The sequence below is a fragment of the Drosophila obscura genome, unplaced genomic scaffold (assembly GCF_018151105.1).
Source record: "Drosophila obscura isolate BZ-5 IFL unplaced genomic scaffold, ASM1815110v1 contig_87, whole genome shotgun sequence".
Classification (NCBI taxonomy): Eukaryota; Metazoa; Arthropoda; class Insecta; order Diptera; family Drosophilidae; genus Drosophila; species Drosophila obscura.
In genome coordinates this window covers 3,136,154-3,158,899 of record NW_024542880.1, presented here as the reverse complement: position 1 = coordinate 3,158,899, position 22,746 = coordinate 3,136,154, and the positions used below count along the sequence as shown (strand labels likewise).

The window sequence follows — 22,746 nt, the reverse complement described above, 5'->3', positions numbered from 1 at the left end:
CTGTTAAAGAGAGTCCTGCAGTCTTTCAGAGGGTATCTATATGTTTAGACCACCAGGGGGGTTTCTTTTTCCCTCTTGGTTTGGTTGGGGTGCAAGCTGCCATGAAGGCCTTGTTGCAAGCTTCCGTGAAATTGTCCACAAGACGATTGAGATCGTCTTGAGTGTCAGGGCATTTTGAGGCTAGGGGGGAGTAATTCCTCCATTTTTGCACTATACATATCCCAGTTGGCTTTCCTTGGGTTAGTATAGCTAGTGGGTATGGTGCTTTTCAAGCGATAGGATTGTCTCGATGTACCTGTGGTCGGAGAAGGAGTGGTCCTCTAGGACTCTCCAACTTTTCATTATGTCTGACAGTTTGTGAGACAATAGAGTGAGGTCAATAACCTCTTGACGGTTTTTTATGATAAAAGTGGGGTCATTACCCCGATTACCGATAATTAGGTTGGAGTTCAGGATGAAGCTGAAAAGTGACTCACCCCTTGCATTTGTATCCGAGCTCCCCCATTGGGTGTGATGAGCGTTGGCATCGCAGCCTATTAGTAGGCTTGTATCCGACCTCTCGCTGTCTCTGGCAATCTTGCGAACGAGGTCACTGGGAGGATCGCTTTCCTCGTGAGCCATGTAGGACGACACCAGGTTTAGGCGTGTCCCTTGTAGCTCTAGGCTAGCTGCCGTATTGTCGCCATTGCTAAAATTGTGGAGCAGAAAGATATTTAGGTGCTTCCTTGCTAATATGCAGGTTCTAATTTTACCTTCAGTTTGGGCTACAATCAGCTTGTAGTCCTTCGTCACTAATCCACAGACCCTGCCTCCTACCACCCAGGGCTCTTGGATTAGGACTATATCCCCCTCCGCTTGCGACCAAGCGGAGTATCAGGGCAGCAGATGCTGCTTTACAGTGGTGGAGATTTATCTGCAGAAGCCTCAGAGACTTCATTAGAAACGTTCTCCACCACTGTTATGTCGGCGTCAGAGTCGTCGAGTATCTCGTCCCGACACAACGCCTCAAAATCGAGCATCAGCTCCGTCTCTGAGGAGTAGCTCTCCAGGGCCGGCTCCGGCTCCGGGTCTACTTCGGGTGCCTCGATCTCCAAGGCAACGTCCTGCTCAACTGGGTTGTTGACAGAACGCGCCTCGGTCGCTGCGTCCGACTTGTAGACCTTCATGGTCACCGAGCTGAACCCGAAGTTAAGCTCTCCTCTGGCTGCCTCGATCGGGGCTAGCGATTCCTTATTTAGGACTACCACTGCCTGATTTGTGGGGCCCTTTGATGCCTCCACTTTGACCACCCTCCAGTCTGAGGTTGGCAGTGTGGGGTTGCATCTTTGCAGCATCGTGAGGATCCGCTCGGGCTCCTTGAAAGTGGCCGGTACCCATATACGGGCCCTTGGCCTACTGGGCACCTCGCTCCAGTCCACAGCGACGAGCTTTGCCCCGGCGTAGACCTCACCGATTTGCGCCACCGCAGCTTTGTATAGCTTTACGGAGCGCTCATCCTCGCAGGCTACTACCTTGATGCTCCCCTGGAACCATCCCATGTCTTTGCAGACTGGGGGTGGCCCGGGATCCTTTTCAAGAAGCTCGAAGCAGCGGTCGGCCAGTGCCGCTTCCACCCACTTCCACTGGCTTCTGGCTTCTATCAGCGTCCTCTCCTTGGCAATCTGCGCGAAGGATACATTTGGTGCGACCCTGGATCGCTTCGCGACAGGTCCGGGCGTCTCTTGAGAGCGCTGCCTCTTCGGTTGGGCGGCCACCTTCTGTGGCTCCATACTGAAGTTGGGCAACACCACCGAGGCCCATTCCACTTTCTTCAGCCAGTCTGCTGTTGGACTGACTTCTTGGCTTGTGTTCTGCCGACGGAGTATGTGCCCAGCACTCCTCTTTTCGGCATAACTAAATCTTTTGGTTTGGACGCTGGTTGATGGCAAGCCATCACCCGCCGCTTCACCAGAAGGTTGAGCAGCCGCAATATTGCTTAGCTGCCCTACCATGGTATCAGTTTTGGGTGTTGTCTTTCCACCCATCCCAGGTTTGGGATGGGACCCACCCGGATTCATACCCGCGTCCTTCACCGTGCAGGTCTTTCCTGCGTCTGAGCGGATCGGGCCAGGCCTTTGGGCCGCTGCCTTCTCCCGCTTGGGATTTCTCCCTGCAGGCATTTGGGGAGTGCCTCTCTCGTTTTTGTTTTTGTTTATTTCGTTTTTATCCATGTAGTTCCCACGAGCTGCAGAGAAGGGGAACGGTCCACCCGGCAGAGCTCTGCGTTACCCGGGTAAGGCATAATTAGAACAGGGGGCTGCCAAGTCCCTGAGCTCTCCGTTCACGACTGGGCTAGTTTTTATACCGGGCCCCCAGCCAGGCTGACTCTTGGCACGGGTCGAGTGACACCTTAGTCCGGCCCGGTGTGAGGTGAGTGTTGGGGCTGGGATGTGGGTAGGTGTTGTGTAGGGATGGGATTGTGTGAGCTACTTAATGAGAGGCGGCACCACAAGCGCATCGTCAGTGTTGCTGCGTCGCGAACACCCGCTGGCTGTCCGGGACTGCTTATTTCGGTACTCTCCCTCAGAGCCAACTTAGTTGATACTCTTTAGGATGCCCGCTTATTCGCAGCTGACCTACCCACTAGGGTAGGCCGTTCAGCCCCTCCGCCGTGGCCTCAGCTAGGCCCCCTCTGAGCCACCTCAAAGCCCAATAGGATCATCGGAAAGGCTAGCCTAAAAGAGAATGAAAGGAAATAAAATAAATGTACACATCTAGTAGAACATTTTCCAGAGCTTTAGCGAATCTAATTTTCAAGATAATTTTAGCTTAGGAGATATGAGCAGAGATAACATCCTTTATTTTTATATATTGTATTTATTTCCCACCCCCACCCACTCTGCCCATTCCACAGTTATATTGCGGCAGGTCAGAACAGGTCGCTACATCACATCAGCCCTCAAAACAAAACGAAAAACCAATTCAAGCGGCCAAAAATTGTAGAGCCCACACACAAGCACAGTATGTGTGAATACATGGCACACACACATTTACGTAACCTGGAAACGAAACTCAAAACAAACTCAAAACGGTTTCGGAAAATAAAAATTGATACAAAATTTTGTCGTGTCTGTTTACACACATCCATTTGCAATTCTCAAGCTTGCTTTCGCTTCCCGACATGAGTCATACATGCCGAACGGCCCAGCTCCCGACCCGAATGGCCTGGCTCCCGACCCGAATGCCTCAGCCTCACAGAGCCGAAGGCCCTGGGAGCTGGGACAGAAAACTCAGCTGCGACACGTTCGTTGTATGAACTGGCACATCTATATACTGTATGGTTAGTGGTTTTACTTATATTTTGGAATTTAAAAACAATTTTATTGTTTTAAATTCACCTAAAGATATTGAATTTATTTCCTTCTAAAAAATATTAAATATTTGTATGCAACCACACATGGATGTGTTTGTACAACCCCGAAGCTTTAGTTAAGTTGTGCGGCGTAGACCGAGAGTGTTAATGGTCTCCAATATAACAGCCTCGTTAATGTATAAATCCTGATTCCTGTTTTTGTGCGATTGCTTTTTTTTTTTGCTCTGCCCTGGCTCGATTAATAAATCGTTGCTTAATTTAGACTGCGGTAGCCACAGGCGCTGTCGACGCACTGGAGGCGGTTGCTGTTCCTCATCGATTGTGGAAGTTTCTTGATGGGCATTATTCATGAAAAGACCGTGGTAGGCTATGGCTGCATCGATGGCATTTCGCTCAAAATGGGACACCCTAGAGAGCACATTAGTGGAGTACAATCGTGTCAACTCCAGATTTTGGTTCACTGCATTTTCGCACTGAGCTTCGCACAGGATTTTGGTGGTCCATTCTTGCAGCTCCTCATGTGACATACTATTGACTTTATAAATACATTAATAATCAACATTAGCACTATAAATATTTTTGTTTTAATCAAACATACGCTGAAAATTTCCCTTTATTATTTTTTTAAATGGCATAGTCGTGTAGTGTGGTATAGTTTTGTTGCAGTTTTAGCTGTATTGGGGCCGGTAGCAGACACTGATTTTTTTTATTTATTCTATCACAAGCAGGGAGCAGGGCGACACACTTCCTTTATTTTTTAATGAAATTCATTATCAAAAAAAAACAGTGTAGTGCTAAATAGGGATGATATGATTAATATAGAGACCAATATATCGATATATATTTTTTTGACTGACAATATATTTCTAGGTGATATTTTTTTTATCGACTATCAGGCAGGCTCAGGTTTTCACATTCTCAACAAATTTCCGATTAAAGCCTAGTACTCAGATCGAAAAACTGTTTGCTAGCAAACAGATGTCATATATTTTTCGAGCGACCAGTGGTGTGACCAGAAGTGTGCACTGCATTCCGAACGGTTACACTGCTCAGACCGCTGCTTGGTTTTGTTTAAAGTTAACAAAATGCACTTCTTCGGCTGGGGCCGCTCTTCCCCAGGCATATCCTGGGCTCCCAAATATTTTATTGGCAAGGTAATGTGTCTGACTATCAGCAGCAGCAGATGGCGACGCCTCCCGTGCCGACCACCGTGAAAACAAACTGTTTTGAAAGCAATATTTGTTTTATATTTATGAAAATTAATATAAATATAGTATTATAATATCCATAAAATTGTCCTTTATATTATGCTCCATTAATTAGATTCTATTTGTCTTCATTATTAAAATAGTTCATTTGGTTTTTATTATCATATTGCAATGTTTGCTTCGTGTTTGCTGTCAAAAGATATCAAACTGATATCTTTTTCGAGGTTGGTCGAAACATACCAAAAAAAAACAAGCAAATACTTCTGATACTTTTCCAGTATATACCGACCTTTTTGTTTTTCGATCTGAGTACTGCCACTAACCATACAGTATATATACTGTATGGTTAGTGGTACTGCCTTCCGTACAGAGCCTAGAAAACAGTTTTTGCCGTAAAAAAATTTCTTATCGGTTTCATACGAATATCAACCCTGATTCTGTTCGCGAGGTGTTTTTTTCGATCTGAGTACTAGGCTTTACAAAAAGCCATAAAATGGCGGTAAAATATACTTAGGTATGGACAGAAAAGTTTTCTGCGATTTAACCGCGTACAGGTACTGGACTATCGATAGGAAAAATATATAAATATCACAATAAATATCTGTGTAATGTTTACTTTCCAAAAAGTAAAAAAAATGAATAAAATTCGACATTTTAATTTTTCATTTCATTCAATCGACCACTGTGCGCTCGCACAAAAGACGAAAATCTGTGGCGTCCACAGTATCGTTGAGGATCGACTCTCAACGTTCCCTCTCGGACGTTTTCTTCGTATCTTCAAAATTGTGGATGCTACATATTTTCGTCCTTTGTGGTGGTTTAAGAGGTCGTTGCAAAATTTGGAAACAAACTTGATTCAGTGTGATATCACATGAGTCTGGAAACAAAATTTGCTTGCTCTAACTCTTATAGTCTCTGAGAACTAGTCGTCAGAAAAGACGGACGGACGGACAGACAGACAGACATAGACTCGGCTATTGATGCTGATCAAAAATATATATACTTTATGGGATCGGAAACGTTTCCTTCTTTTACCTTGTCCGGACGGTTAGTTATATCATAAATTGTTCTAAGCCTAATTTTATAAGTTTCCGCTAACTCTTTTGCTATTTTTTTACTTCTTAAATGATAATAAACTAATTAAATCAAATTATCTTCAGTGCGTTTGCCAGGCATTGCAAAAATCATCAATATAAAAAAAACGTGACTTAAACCAAAGAAATTTTTAGCAAGAATGAGACCAAGGAAGACAAGAAAAGAGCCCGCGATCGGTCGTTTTCGAATTTTCTGACCCGTTAGTTTTTCTGTGGTATTCTTTCAAGCAGTGTTTGCATTTTGCAAAGAATTTATTGACAGCGTCAAAAATGCCGTTTTTTGGTTTTTTTCATTTCTTTTACAATTTGCTTGGAATTTCGCAATTTGTTTTTGTCCTACCTATAGCTTATACATATATATAACATAATTAATAAACAAAATTTTCCCAAATAATGCCTGTATTTATATTTTGAATGCTAAAGTTGAAATTGTCTGACTTATTTCATTTTGCAAACAATTAGTTGACATACTGTACTTTATGGGATCGTCGAGTACGGGTATTCAATTTCTTGCGTTAGGCTTTACCATTTTTTTTAAGGTTAGGTTTTTTTTAGGAATTTAAAATAATGGTACATATTTTTTAATTTCCGTACATGTGTGAATGTATGTAAATATGTACATATTTACATACATATGTAAGTATGTAACTTATATATGCTACGCCTAGTAGTGAAGGCCTTAAAAACATTTTACAAATAATGCATTTTTATTTATTTTGTATTAAAGTTTTGAATTTAAAAACTCAAAAAAGGTCGGAAAAATTTGATTCCGGTTTCATATATTATTCGTATATGGTGAACTAAGTAGGTATGTATTGAGCATAGGCCTTCAGCTCACTATATACCGTTATATATTTTTCGGTACGTTGAAAATTCAAAATTTATAGGAATTTTTGGTCACTAAAGTGAAGTAAGTATGTACATATGTACAATGCATTAAATCCCCGAAGCTCCTTTCTGGTTTTTTCATAACTATGATTCGATTAATTAAATTAATTAATAAAACCAATGAAATGGTAACAGTTTTAGGGATAATCTAATCTTTGATCGAATCAACTTTAGCTGTGATAAAATTGAGAGTTCAAATGTAAGTAATGAGGTGATCAACCAAAAATATAAACGTGCTACAGGCATGGCCCTTACACATGCATATGTACATATATGTACATATTAACAATCAAAAGTTCTGCTGTCTCTTATACTCAACTTAACTCAACGCTCGGTAACGCTCGTTTCAGTTCGGCACGTGTTTGAGCAGAACTCGGTGCCGGCCAACAACAAAGTCACAACAGCGGAAGCTGATTCATGCGACTCTTGGGCACTCACTCTCGCATGCGCTGTCTCTCAGGGCTATTTCTCTCAAAGCACAGCTCTCATAGATATATATATATATATATATATATGTATGTACACACAGTATGTGAGAGACAACTTGCCGTATTGTTTCTGTCAACGTGTGTGTGGTGCGCTTGTGTGTCCCACGCAGCCCACAATCTCTTGAGACTGGAAGCGTTTGTCTCTCTTCTCCCTGCTCCACCGCAAGTGCCTACAGTTTTTGCTTGCTCGCTCGCTCGTTCACTTTTCGTTCGTTCGGACTCTCGCTGCATCGTCGGTCGGGCCGTCGTATGCTCAATGAGCGCTTTTGCTGTTATTATTTTTGCCTGAAATACATTTTGAGCTAATTTTGCATTGTTAGTTTTGTTTATACCGTCGCTTGTTGGTGTCATTTCGTAAGCGAAAGCTCGTTCAGCACGTATTTAAAAGAATTAAAATTAAAAACAGGCGGAACGCCACGGTACATACATATACACTTACATATACATTCATACATATGTCATTGCAAATTGAATAAAAATGGTCTTCTCTTCAGTGCGTGAAGTGCGAGTTCAATTACCACCCAACTTCAACGGGCTCGTTCGTCTATTGTTGGTCGTTTTTGATTCGGGCCGGACCGGGAATAGAATAACGCGTGGACGAGTACCGTACCGACCAACTTTCCAGCCGTCAGTTAAGCAGAGAAAAGCAAAAGCTTAAGAAAATCATGTCTATATTTCCCTGATAAATTGCATACAAAATACTCAAAGCAAAGCGTGTGCTGACTTGTGGACCGGCGGAGTGCCTTACAGGCAAACGAAATTTTGTTAAATTCGCAACACATCAGATAGGGCATAACGGGGACTGCGACGGCGACGTCGGCGCGAGAAAAGCTAATTATAATTGCATTGCATATGTCTGGTGGCATGTTCATGTGTCCGGTCCGTCTATGTTCGTGTGACCGTGTTTTAAGCCGTATTTTTTTTGGTATTGTGGCCACTGTGCCCGCGCGCCTTTTTACACACTCATTTTTTTTCTTCTATTTTTTCCGTGTATTTATATGACAGTTTTGAAAGAAGTGCAAAAGGTTGCAAGTCGGCTGCTGCCCAACTGTTGCACTCATCGCTTTTGCAATCCCAACAAAACCGAAACTAAACCAAACAAAGTCTCCCCCAAATTGTGCGCTTCTTTTGGCGATGTGCTTTTGCTGAATAATCATCTTATCAAATACATACATATGTATGTATGTATGTAGCTGCTTTTACCCTTCGATTCCTTCTATTCCATTCAAGAACACAGACATTACACGAGGTTCGTGGAGAAGTAAATACATATGTATGCTTGTTTCTATGTAAGTACTCAGTAGTAGTCAAGCTTCAAACGGGAAAGCAACAGACAGCGACAACTGTTATGTATGTGAGACTACTACGATGACACCCACACCACAAGCAACACAAAATACATAGCACAAGATACAAGATACATGCATACATATGTATATATGTATGCAAATGAATTCACGTGAACCTATACGTATTCAAAAGCGTGCAAACATATATGTATAAGTAAAAAAAAAGTGCGTTGAAACATTTTCAACTTTCGGAGATTTGTGTTGCCTTATCACTGGAATCAACAGTAACAGCCACAGAAGTTTTTCGTTGACATACAGTAAATGATTTTATATAGATACATACATATGTACCTATGTATGTACGTTACTGTGAAAAAAAAAAATGGCCATGAAAACATGAACATTTAATTTTATGTATACATACATATGTACATGATTTCCAAACTGCATGAAATTTCAAAAGAAACAAATCATATCAAAACGATAACAAGCGTCTTCAGAGACAGTCGAGACTTTTAACATACTGGTGATCTTGGCATGGCATTCACCCTATCCAATACTCAGTCCCAGTAACGTAACAGATCCAATCGCAATCGTAATCGTAGTCTCAGTTTTTGTCTCTATCTTGCAACAAGTGTTATCATATGAACAACAAGGACACCGAAAACTAATAAATTAACTGAATGGCAGGGAGTCCATCCAAAACTAGAAAATTTCCCTCAAGAAGGTTAAAAAGATTTTAAGTCATTTTCACTACTACAGTGCGGTACGGTATTGCTTTCCCCGGCGGCAAAGCGTCAATGCCAACGACAGCGCTTTGATTATATGTATGTATGTATTGTTTTTTGCTGTTCTTGGACGTCCACCGCAGCCAACCCACGGTATTGACTGTTCTACTATTTTACTCTTGTGCACGGTTGTAACTTTTGTGTTTCTTCATCGATAGCTTAAAGTGGTAAAAACAAAAACAAAAATAAGGGGAAAATACGAGTAACAAGCAACGTACGAGTAGACGAGAAAAAGACCTTGGGGCTGAAAGCCGACGCTAGAGGTGATGAAGTGAATATTCATGTAATGTGTGATCAGTTAAGTGAGTAAATCTGCCAAAATACTTACTCAGTTAAATGAAAGCGGCGTCGAGAAACAAATGCCCCTCAACATAAGCTGGAAAAACTAAAATCGCAATAAAATTCAGAAATATAATCTATTTAATCCACACCAACATCATGGATTGTGATTACTCGAAATTCCTGTACAAAAGTAAGTTGAAATAATAATACATATGTATTTAATATCACATGTACACCTTTCCCGCGCACAGAAGATGTTGTGAGCAACTCATCCTGTCCTATCCCATTCCATCTGGACTCCTAGAGCTATGCATCTCTGCCACCGCGCCACCTCTATAAAAAAAAGATGGAGCTGACTTCCCCCCGCATGACGGCAACGCCGATGACTCAGTCCGATGGGCGGACTAAGCATAGCATATCGCAAAGAATCGCTGCGGCTTGCCGCAGATATTGTTTATTAACGGCTTTTGATATCTGTCCATTTTGAATGCCTAAAAATTTTTCTGAGTTTACTTGTGTACGCTGACATGTCCATTGCTTATGACCATTGATAGTACTTACATATGTAGTATGCACATATGTACATACGTACATATGTATATTTCTTAACGGTACTTACCTACTTTAGATATTAGAGTTAGAGTCAGACGATCAACTTCTCACAAAAATCACCTTATCACAAATATTTTTTTCATACGTCTGTTCAATAGTGTAAGTGACAACTTTTGAAACGAAAAAGAATACAAGTTTATTCTTATTACGTATGTACACAAGCAATTTTTATGTACATAGTTGCCCAACTCACATTTTAAACTTTAAAGAAACTTTAGGCACAGTTTTAGAAATGGAAAACTCTTAAAAACCTGGGAATAAAAAATGTACATACGTATGTACATACATACATATGAGGAAATATAGTCTTTTGATGTAAGAGAAAAGTTTTTCGTTCGTACAAAGACGTTGCAAACCAAAAAGAGGAAAAAGTAAAAGGAATCAATTAATTCCGGGCCATAGCCTATTTTTTTGGGCGTAATGTGTAAGTTCCAAGCTTCTTTGACACCTGTCCACAAATCATCAAGATTGGCAAATTTTTTTCTGGATATCATGACCTTAACATCATTCCATAGATTTTCTATTGGATTTAGGTCAGGGCTTTGAGCCGGCCATTCCTGAACCTCGATGGATTCGTCCTTCAACCACTTTTTAACGACGCAAGATGTGTGCTTTGGGTCGTTATCGTGTTGAAATATGCATTGCACAGACATACTCTCAAATGTAAATGGTTCCATTTGATTTTTGAGAATATCAGCATACATAAAACGATCCATTATGCCATTGATTCGGTAGAGCGGACCCGCACCATGCCAGGAAAATGCACCCCAGCACATAATGCATCCGCCACCGTACTTCACGGTCTTCATTATGTACCTGTGGTTAAGAACTTGGCCATCTGGATGACGAAAAAATGTTTTTCCATCGGGTCCTACTTTGTTTATCTTAGTTTCATCCATGGCTCTATAGCACATTTTTCCAATAGTTCAGACTTTTATTCCGGAGGGTCCGTGCGAAACTCAATCTTTGTTTGATGTTTCGTTTTGACAGGAGTGGCTTCTTCCTGCTGATGCGTCCAAAAAGCGAAGCTTCGTTCAGTCTTCTAGCCACTAGTCTCCTTGACACATCCGTGCCACATTCCTTTATAATCTCTCGAGAGGATTTAAAAGGGTCTGCGCTTTGCTCTTCCGCACTATGAGCCTATCCGTCATAGAATCCGTTTTTCTTGGCGTTATTTTTAAGGTTTTTTTTTATCATTCAAATAATTTGGGCCTAACGTCACTAATTAAAGTGCGTTGTACACCATCTTTCTGGAGCATTTCATTATTTCGGCTATTTCAGACGGTTTTTTTCCAGATTCACTTAGTGTAAATATAATCTTCCTTTTTTCAACTGTGCAATGCCTTCTACGGCCCATTTTAGCACGTTTTCGATAAATTATATCAATTCGTTACCAAGATATTGAAAATCAAAAAAAGAATTCTACGAAAACAAATTTTTACTCGAAATTAGCTGCCGCTTCATCAAAATGTGCTATTTCAGTGACCATGCAAAAAAAGGTGCACGCGAACGAAAATTAAACATAAAGCAAAAGAGAAAAAAGATAACGATAAATTTTTTGCCTGTATACCATGTGGAAGAGTGCACTAATCGTTTGTGATCAAAATTTTTTAAATCGGATGTAAAATATTGTCCAAATGATGGATCGATATATTCGATATATTTGTGCTATTTATATGACCACAGCTGTATTTACTTGCATATATATGTATGTATATACATACATATGTATATATGTACGTTGTGTTCAATGAAATAGTAGTGCCGCACCTCACTACTTTCAAAACTATTTTTGAGATATTTCTAGTCCTTCAAATTGAACAAGTGATACCTTTAAGGAAAGCCTTTAATATAAGCATTAGAAACTTGAAGAAACCTTGTTACATTTGCATTCCATCTTCTTGTTTTTCATGACTTTGGTTAACTACCCACGATATCTGCTGTTCAATGAAATAGTAGTGCTGGGCTAAATTTATTTTTAAAAATTAAAAAACAAAGCAAATTAATTTAAATAAGTCACCATCCGCAAGCTCAATTCAGATATCAAAATTTTTTACGAAAGAAAGTAAATCGATTTTGTATGCGAAAAACTAATTTTTTAGAGGAGTGTCGGCGATGGTCGAGGCAAGACCAGGCCTTTAATATCCTCAAAAATTGTGAAACAAATTTTAAATCGCTTTGTCAGGGATGTGACAGTTCTTAAACGGTCTATTATACATTATTTGAATGCAAGAATTCCCAGAAAGCTCCGTGTTTGGATCTGAGAGTACATGGGTGCACGACTTCAGTTTGGAAAATCGAATGTGGAATGGCCTGTGTCACAGTGACAAAAATGCTTTTGACTGATGATAGTAAAGTTGTATTATATGGTAAGATAAACTCAAAATATAATGTTTGGCATTCACAGAAATCCGATTACCACTTAAAATCATGAAAAAAATAGCATTGGGCATGCTAGGCTGAGCCTTATGGGGCCCAGCTCATATAAGCTAGTACTTTCTAACCTGGCGTTTGAGTATAGTATGGCTTTGACCAAAACTGTGTATGTAGGTATACTTTAGAATAAATTACATTCATATTACAGTTTAAAAATTCATGTTAAAAGGATCTAATGACTTAAAATACCCAGAAAAGCTCGCTAGGAATTGATTTTGATCGGAAAAGATCGACGTTTTGCCATGGCCAACTGTCCAACTGGATATAAATCTCATCGAAATCTTATGCTGGAATACCAAATATATTGTTGCAACTGCAGATCCGTGAACCAGAGCCAAGTTTTAGCAAGTGGTTCATGGATTATTGGCTCAAATCCTATTGAAGCGTTGGCAAGAGATTAATGACCCAGTTCGCAATGAAAACCAAATTGATAAAAAAACTAAATATTAAAGCTCAAGAAACATGAAAAATATGAAATATATGTTTTTATTTGAGTTTCGTTGTTTTTTTTTTAATTCTTAAAAAACACTATTTCATTGAACAGCATATTTTATGGGTATTCGGCTTATGTCATGTAAAACAAGAAGGTGGAATTCAAATGAATGGATATTTCTTCGGTTTTCTAATGCTAACAGTCCAGTCTATTTAAAAAGGCAACATTTGTTCAATTTGGATAACTGGAAGTGTCTCAAAAAGAGTTTTGAAAGTGATGAGGTGCGGCACTACTATTTCATTGAACACAACTGTATGGGCATATATTTATATGACCACAGCTGTATGTACTTGCATATATATGTGCATGCACGTGTATCCAAGCATGGCCTAAGATTTGATTATTTTATCTTAGATTCCCTTAACTTAAAGTTGTATTGTAGTCAAGTTTATTCATGATAATAAACTATATCCTCGTTTATATGTACATACTGGAGACTAGAAGAACACTTGGTTGTTGGCATCAACTTCTTTCATGTTAATTACAAGGGATTGTGATTAAATTTTTTTTTGTTGATTATTCACAATAGGAAGGGAATATGATTACCATCCGAACACTTCCGTTGAACGTTGTTTAAGATATCGTTATAAAAATCTTTGGATAAACGGCTTAGCTGCAGCTGTTACACCATTTAATCATAATAATATTAATACATAAAAACAAACACATAAAAATAAAAATAAAACAGATAACCGGGTAGGTTGGTCCGGGCGGCAGGGCGAGCTGGGCGGGCTCGACGAGGATTATTTGTTTTCAAGTCTTTTAATATCAAGGGCGCCTCATGTACCCGGGCGTCATAAGACCTAAAGCCCTGCGAGTAGAAAATTGTGGACTGGTGCTATAAACAGGAAGTTAAAACAAACAAAATCACCAAATTTTGATGATTCAAATTTAAAGTAATCCATTAGAACAATAACACAGCCCAACTAAAAAAGAAAAACGAAAAAGAACGACGCCTTTTTCGAGAAGGTGGAGATTCAGTTAATGTATTAAAAAAAGAGAAGGATTTTTGGGAATCGCTTCTGTGGCCGAGGCTCTATTTTTATACCCGTACTCGGTCAGTGAGCTACATCTATAGTGTAGATTATACATCTCCTCCGCTAGAGGGCCCACGGTCACTGCAAAGGGCAGAGTGTGTGCGAGCGAGAAAGAGAATGAGAACGAGTAGCGAGGCAGCGCTGGAGGTGGTGGGATTAGAAACTGAAAATTACTTCTGTCGATCTGATCCAGTTTTGGCAATCTGGTAGATATGGTCATCATTTGTTGGGGGTGAAGGTGGCGGAGCGAAATTTTGAAATACACTTGTAACATTGTGATATCACATGAGTCTGGAAACAAAATTTGGTTGCTCTAGCTCTTATAGTCTTTGAGAACTAGGCGACAAACAAGACGGACAGACAGACAGACAGAGACTCGGCTTTTGATGCTGATCAAGAATATATATACTTTATGGAGTCGTTTCTTCTCGTTTCCTTCTCTGAGTTGCACACATCCACTTTTACCACAAATACAATATACCTCTTAACTCTTCGAGTACGGTTATAACAATTTCGTCTTAGGAGAGCAATAAATTAATATTTCTATCCATATTTGAGGAGGAGCAAAAGGGGTGAAAAGAAAAACTTGATTCAATGTGATTTCACAGGAGTTGTCTCTGAGAACTAGGTGACAAATAAGACGGGCGGATAGCCAGATTTTTGGTCAAAGGGGAGGTGCTTAACGTACAGAAGGAAACGTTTCCGACCCCACGCTCACATGTTTTTCAGTGCGATTTTGTGCGTAGACAGCAGACAAAACGAAACATTGAATTGGTATCAACCACTGTAATACACGTGAACGGCAGCGCAGCAGCAGCGCCTTTTCCTATACCTATTAGGTATAAAAGTAGAGTTGCGGTAACAGAAACGACTCGGTACATTCCTTAGCTGTCATATGAACGATAGAAAGCGGCGGCAGCCGAATCAACTTAGCATTTCTTGCTAATTTTGTTTTTATTTTTTCTGTGAGCAACGGCGGGATATTGGAATTGTTTTTTTTTTGCAAATTTGGTGTTGTCAAAGACAAAAAGCTTTTAATTTAAGACAAACGCGTTCCCGTCCATACGGACTATGGTTACCGTGTGGAAAATGCAAAGACGACGGCAACATCGGCAAGCTCTTAGTTCTTTCGGCGGGTCACAGATAAGATGTTCAATACAAAAATGTTCAAAAGACAAAAAATTTAGAAAAACTAACTATTCGCGCCGATGTTTGTATACCCTTGCAATCCCAAGGGTAAATAAGTACATATGTAAGTAAAAATTGCATATTTTATACAAATTGTGGGTTTTCTATAACAGCTGGTACTATATACTATATGTATGTACTATGTACTATATGTATGCACTATGTACTATATTTATGTACACATATACATATGTTTATGTGTTCGGCTCGGTTGTACGTTACGTTACAAACGTCTGAACAAAATAAGAATACACTGTAAGGGTATCAAAAAGACACAATTATCGCAGCCCTTGCCTGCGAGCTTCCGTTCCTTGGGATGAGGATTTCTCCCCTCCCACTTCGATTTCTACATTGTGGCTGCAGTCTCATGGATATGTATAGAGTGCAGATGGATGATACATGGGGATGGAGGCGCAGAGAGACAGGGAACAGGCAGACAGACGAATGAATTTTTTGCAGCAGTTGTTGCTAAATAAGAAATTCTTTATCCCATACCAGCGGAGATAGGAGCTGGGAGATGGGACTGAGAGAAGAGAAGCAGCGGTAAAGGCAACAGCGGCAAAGCCAAAGGCAAAAGCGGGCACAGCAGAAGCAGAAGCGGGCACAGCAGAAGCAGAAGCGTACCGGGAACCAAAATAAAAGCGCAAAGCATACAAGGAGCGCACACGAGAGTAAAAGAGTACTACAACGTGACATTCCTTACATTATTTTATGTGCCCAAGAAAACATTAAAAAATATTTGTGCGAGAGTCTTGTGCAGAAAGTAACAACTTTGGATGGGAAGAATCCTTTTTAAAAAGTTTCTGCTGTTTTGCCGTTTCTGTCGGTGGCATTGCTGTTCCCATGCTCCGCTTGTTTATGCGTATAGCCCGTGTTAAAATAAGAAGAGCATCTACAAATATGCGCCTTTAATTATTTTTTGGAAAATTGATTTTATAATAAAGATTCAAGGGCTACAGCGATCATAATTGGCAGCGACAAGGCCAGCAACGGTAAAATGTGGAGATAGAGACACATGAGTTAGAATTGTATTCACAAATTCAGCATTCAGTAAATCGGAATAAAACGTCTAGGTACTAGGTATGTATGTATGTATGTATGTTCATATGTATATGTATGTATCTACCCATCGTCTCTTTTATCTCTGACATAGGAACACAATAAAAAAAAAGGCGGGTAATCGGAGCAGCAATATAATTTACAAAAATATGTACATAAGGAAACACAAAAACTGTATTCTGTGAAGCTTGCTTATAGTATCATCACTTCTATGATTTAATGTGCCGATCTTGGCAAAGCCTGGGACGGCCATTGGAGGCATATTGACTTAGCTGGTGGGTTATGTACATAAGTTATAATGTTATTTCCTGCACTCCATCTTCCCTCATTTCACCTAATGACTAAATTAAAAATATTAGTGGTTTCCATACCGCAGCGTCCGTTGAATCTGGGCGCCACTGGACGAGGAAGAGTGTGTGACAGACAGCGATAGTATGGCAGGTAATTCAGCCTTAAATTTTAGCCATGTGTGGGGGCTGTAGCGGGTGTGGAAAACATTTAAAACAGCCTTGATTTAGTGTGATATCATATATAGCTTGTGCACAAACTCCAGTTTCTCTAGCTGTTATAGTCACTGGGAATAAGGCGATAAACAAGACGGACAGACCGACATGGATGTACTATATTAGCTATTGATGCTAATCAAAAATACTTTATACTTTATGGGGTCGGAAACGCTTCCTTCAGGCTGTTACATTCATCTATACGAATCTAATATACCCCTTTACTCTTTGAGAAGGGGGTATAAAGACGGCAAGGCAGCTACTGAGCGAGAATAATAAGTTGCCGACCGTTGTGGAAGACACTCAAAGCGGTCGCATAGACAAGGCCATGGGGATGAAAAGGGGGAAGGTTATGGAGAAGAGCAAGGCGGAGCCGAGGAAGAGTCGAGAGTCAAAGGCAGTGGTGGTGGTGTGGTGGTGGTGGTGGAAACTGGGAACGGGATAAGGAGGGAGGGGGAGGGGAGGCACAACAGCTCTGGGTATTCTCCGCGGAGCAAAAATAGCCAAACCCAACATGGCGGATGTTGCATGGAATTTATTTTTACTTTAAAGTAAGAAATTTTTGGAATTCCCAAACGCTGAAAAATGTTGAAAACGACACAACAAAGCACATACATACCGACAAAAATACTTATACATATGTATGTATATACATATTTATGTACATATGTGTATTAATTCGTGTATATATAAATGCACATACTAATGTGAGTAAATATGTACACTAAAGACGCACACAAAAAGAGGGAAAGGAGCGTTTGGAACAATATATGGGCAACTACATACATACATACAATGATACAAATACAGCTATGGATACGAAAAACAGAAAACAGAACAGCTGACATCACATCACAGAGCTAAAAGCAGGTCTAGGAATCAGTCAAAGTTAAATCGTGCCTCGGTCTAACCTATCACCAACTGGAATTTTTTCGGACCAACCTCAGCTTACGGACGAAAAACTAAAATACCCTTAGAACTTTATCATAGTCATTTGGCGTAGAGTATTGGAATTGGAATAATTTCAAATTTCACTTGATTTAGTCCCTCTATTTTCATTCTACAAACTCTCTAGTCAAATCTCTGGTAGGATTTCTTTCTAAAAGCGGAAACATAATCAAACGTAATGTGCACCCGGATTGTGAAGAAAGGGCCGAATCCTTGTCCTTCCCAACGATCCGACACTCATCCGACTGCAGGGATCTGAAATGGATGATGATGGTATTTCTTCCTTAATCAAATTAAAAATCATCATAAAAATCTCTTTTTCCAATCGATCGATATAGCAAAAGCACTTTCCCAAAATAAGAAAATAAATAAGCATTTGTTTACATGTAAAAGCAAAAAACTAAAGTGGAGTCAGAAGTGTACAACTGGTCTCATAACATTCTAAGCATCCTGCGCTGAGCTCCTTCTTCTTGTATTTGCCTCCCTCTAAGATTACACTACTCGACAAAATCGAACTTTTTTTTTCCTCAAGGATCCAAACCGACTTTTTCTGATAGATATGGGGATTTAAATTTTTTTAAAGAATTATGGTTTTTTTTCTATGGCAGAACTTTTTTTTGAAGAATTTTTTAAGTCTGGTATTTTTTTTTAAAGCTTTTTTTAGAGGTAGCGCTTGTTTTTTTCACATAGCTCTAGTATCTTACGTCTGGTTGTAAAGAACTTTGCTATTTTGAAAAGATAATTAAAACAGCTAGAAGTTAAGCCCAAATACTTTGTGATTTCAGCTTACCGTCTGGGAAATATAAAGCATTGGTTAAGTTTGGTTAACGAATTTTAGCTCCAAAGTCTCTCCATAAATTTTAATGAGCGATACCTTAAACGACGCCAAATTAACGCACCTATACACAAAAAATAGAGGACACAAGATATAATTTTTTTTCTTTTCCTGAGTTTTTAAAGTCAAAATTTCGTAAAAAATACCGCACAAAAATCATCTTTTTTGCATTTCAATGCTTTATATTTCCCAGACGGTAAGCTGAAATCACAAAGTATTTGGGCTAAACTTCTAGCTGTTTTAATTACCTTTTCAAAATAGCAAAGTTCTTTACAACCAGACGTAAGATACTAGAGCTATGTGAAAAAAACAAGCACTACCTCTGAAAAAAGCTTTAAAAAAAATACCAGTTTTCAAAAATTCTTCAAAAAAAAGTTCTGCCATAGAAAAAAAAAAAATATCATCAAACCATTTCTAAGACCCAAATCTTTAAGAAAAAGTTCGTTTTGTTCCTTGAGGAAAAATCGTGTTGACTAGTGTTATCTCCGGCTATTAAACCGGCAATTGGCATTTCTTTTTAATATTTTCTTAATTTAGAATGCGAACAATTGATGTTTGCCTGTCACAGAAAATCGTACAAAAAAACGAGGGGGAACTACTGTTATATAGTTTATGGGGTCGAAAACGTTTCCTTTTTTTGCGTTGCACATATCAACTTTTACCACAAAGCTACGGGTATAAAAATAGCTTTCTTTTAAAAAAACAGAGTAAGCATGAAAGATTTGGTTCGAAAAAAAACAAATGCCAGTGAATAATGTCCATTAAAATGCCAAAAAGAAGTCTAGCTGAAATGTTTAGATCGTCAGTTAGTCAGTGTATCACGTGCGAACTGCACCGGAGACTAGCGAGAAACGCATAACTCCTGCCGGCGCTCATAAAACATTGAACTTGATAAAACATGTGAACTCCAATGAACCTGTAAGGACCGGCGTTTCATTACGATTCGAAAATCAATTACAATGCGGACAGATCCTTAATTATTGGAGAAATATTTGTCATTTGCTTTCAATGTAAGGCATTGAAATATAACTGCGAAATTTGTGAGGTGTTAGGTTTTGGACTGCTCCCAAATTAAAAAAGTCTGCCCACCGCCGGCATTTATTGTTGCTACCTTTATTTGTACTCGTTGACTGCAATCGCTGCCGTCGTCATGGCACAATCGTCTAAAAAACCTACATATGTACATATGTACTTACAAATATCGTACGAATACTAGTTTAGGTACCGACTGCGGACGGGCAAGTGCTTTGTCGATTGCACAAATCTGCAACATCAACAGTAGTGGCAACTGCATGCTTGCGCTTTTACGGTTGCGCAATCCGTGCTACCGAAACATACGGTTTTGCTCGCTCATGTACTCGCTTGTTTCTTTACACATATCGTTGTTTCTTGTTGCACATATCGAAACTTCTCCGATCCGTTAAAGTATTTATGGTCTTAATGTGCAACAGCAACCTAATCAATGAGCAGATGCCTTTGTAACGGTATAAAAGAAAGAGAATAGTAAGCAAGTTGATTTGTTTATTCTGGCTACAATATGATGCGATATGATCCTGATTCGGCAATCTGGTATATATGGAAATTTTCTATGGCAAGGAGCTTCCAGTTATCTCGTATTTTAAAGATATTACTCTTCGAGTATCGGGTATGAAATTGGTCAAGATGTATTTGAATATCTGCATCGGAAGGCAGATTCGGGTCACATGCCATGACGCTCAATAAGCCACTGGGAGCCTTACTTTTAGAGAGATTCACTTCAATCCAATCAGAGTAATTTATACATACTTACATATGTATGTATGTACATACATATACTTATGTACACATATGTAGGGGAAGGGTGCGCCTGTTATTTAGAAAAATTGCATTAGAAAAATTGCATTAGAAAAACTGCATTTTGGGGAAAAAAAGTTGTACCGCGTGTTATAGACACCACTGAAAAATCCGCTCGAAATGAAAAAAAAATTATGAAAGGAAATCAACCCAAATAAAGATGAAATGAAAGTTTTTTTATTTTAGGATTCTTCACTGGCATAAAGAACAAAAAACGATGAGACTTTTTCACATACCTCATCGCAATCAGAAGCAAAATGCTTGCATGTGAAATAGCGCTTTTGAATCAATTTTTTTGTAGATTTATTGATTAGTTCGGTGTTGACTTGGCTAAAAACACGTCGAATGCATAATAACTGTGATAAAATAATTATTTTATGCATATATTTTGGTTAAAAACTACTACAACGACAACACTGCAAGGATACCGAAACACTAACATTTTTTATCGCACTTCAAAAATAATAAAATTCAGTTTTAGTTTTTTTGTTCTTAAAATTTTCTTGATTATGCTCACAGCACCTACACCACACCAGTGCCTTTCCCCTACATATGTATGCGCATATGTTTTATGGATGAGCATCAATAGTCGAGTCGATATAGCCATGTCGCCTAGATCTTAGAGTTTATAAGAGCGTGAGAAACCAAATTTTGTATGCAGACTCTTGGTATTACACAGTAAAGCATATGGTGAAAATCTATGGCATCCAAAATTTTCAAGATAAGAGAAACCCGACTTTCACACAATAAAGGCGTGGATTTAAAAGACTGACTGAATTATACAAAATTAAAGAGTCATTAAATACCTACTTTGCCTCGATGGGGTGTGAAACTTTTATTTGCAGCAGCATATAATGTTTTATAATCTTTTAACTTATATGTACATAAATTTGCACAACCCTTGAGCCGAGAATCCTAATAAAGATTCTACTAAGTAAAGATTCAAGCTCTGATTAATGATTATAATTCTCTTTAGAGAGGGTGGAAACATTTGGTTGCTGATATGGAATGGTGAAGGCAGGCATTGTCTTTTATGCAATATACATAATCAAAATTCCATTCTACGCCATGGTTTTGGGTATGGATTTGGCGTTTATTCACAGACGCCGACATGATGGCAGTCACCCAGCTAGTCATTTAACCAACCATTCGATTCCATAAAGCAGACGAACAAATATTCGCCTCAGTGCGGGGGTGCGCCTGTTCATCCCTCTGACTGCCCGTCGTCTATCTGACATTCAGTACATATTTCCATTTAATAGTTGCCCATTGCTTGCCCAAAAGCAGAGAGTAAAATCATCGACCAAAAACTGAAAGAAGAAGTCCAATGCCATTCCTCAGGCGTTATAAACACAATTTTAATCAATCAGTAAACGTCTACATATGTATGAACATGCACATACACATATGTATGTATACATATGTACAATAAATCATACACACACATGTGTGCCGAATGCGTACATTGGAAGCTCTGGCTGAAATTAATTCGTGGGTACTATTTTCTCGTTCTTCATGAACATTTAAGCATAGGCCATCGAGATGACGATTCCCCACGTTCAAACAGACAGGCAGTCAATAATCCCTTTAGCTCCCCCATCCTCTGAGCACACAAAAATATACAAATCGGCAAGGAGCAGAAGTCGACCGATGAACTGTGGTTTTTTTTCCTTTTTATACCCGTACTCAAGAGTTAAGGGGTATATTAGATTTGTGGTAAAAGTGGATGTGTGTAACGCAGAGAAGGAAAATTTTCCGACCCCATAAAGTATCTATATTCTTGATCAGCATCAATAGCCGAGTCGATATAGCCATGTCTGTCTGTCCGTCCGTCCGTCCGTCTTGTTGAGCGCCTGGATCTCAGAGACTATAAGAGTTAGGGTAACCAAATTTGGTTTCCAGACTCATGTGATATCACACTGCTACAAGTGTATTTCAAAATTTCGCCCCGCCTCCTTCCGCCCCCACAAAGGACGAAAATCTGTGGCAGGCACAATTTTAGAGATACGATAAAACTATCTACCAGATTGCCAAATCTGAATCAGATCGGATCATAATTATAGCCAGAATGAAGAAATTAATTTTCTGTTGCTTTCCCTGCCCCCCCTCCAGCCAAGGACAACTCAACTCATTTTCCATCTCGCTCGCACACTCTGCCGCGTTCAGTGCGCGAGCAACCCCTAGCGGAGGAGATGTAGAATCTAATTGGAACATGTACAATATACATGTTAGATGTAGAATATACATTGTATATGTAGATGTAGATAGCATATGTAGCAAAAAAATGTAAAATGTAAAATTTTTTTTTTCTAAAATTCTTAAAAATCATAAGCTCAAAAATGTATATACTGACTGAGTACGGGTATAAGTAGAGTCGCGTCCCCAGAAGCGACTCACACGTTCCTTCTCGTTT

At 39.4% G+C, this 22,746-nt stretch overlaps 2 protein-coding genes across 3 annotated transcripts in view; one reads left to right on the top strand and one right to left on the bottom strand.

Moving 5' to 3' along the window:
* Positions 1 to 3,357: 3,357 nt before the first annotated feature.
* Positions 3,358 to 4,165, bottom strand: LOC111082127. Its single transcript, XM_022378308.1, has 2 exons — positions 3,951 to 4,165; positions 3,358 to 3,887 (listed from the first exon to the last, which is right to left on the bottom strand). The coding sequence occupies exons 1-2, from the start codon at positions 3,985 to 3,987 to the stop codon at positions 3,469 to 3,471; spliced, it is 456 nt and encodes a 151-aa protein (XP_022234000.1). The 5' UTR covers positions 3,988 to 4,165; the 3' UTR covers positions 3,358 to 3,468.
* A 3,195-nt stretch (positions 4,166 to 7,360) lies between these two features.
* The window catches only part of LOC111075285 (protein scalloped), a 54,418-nt gene continuing 39,032 nt past the window's right edge, over positions 7,361 to 22,746 (top strand). The window contains exons 1-2 of one of the 2 annotated variants that reach the window (XM_022368460.2): positions 7,361 to 7,449; positions 9,266 to 9,579. In XM_022368460.2, the coding sequence (XP_022224152.1) occupies positions 9,546 to 9,579 (34 nt within the window). In that variant the 5' untranslated portion in view covers positions 7,361 to 7,449; positions 9,266 to 9,545. Of the gene's footprint in view, positions 7,450 to 9,184; positions 9,201 to 9,265; positions 9,580 to 22,746 lie in introns of those variants that run through there. The other variant, XM_022368461.2, reaches the window with a different exon arrangement.

Bases quoted from the DNA above. Each gene is read 5' to 3' on its own strand.
- LOC111082127 (XM_022378308.1), bottom strand. From the start codon at position 3,987: ATGCCATTTAAAAAAATAATAAAGGGAAATTTTCAGC. The intron at 3,888-3,950 runs GTATGTTTGATT...GTATTTATAAAG, and splicing joins AATAAAGGGAAATTTTCAGC to TCAATAGTATGTCACATGAG.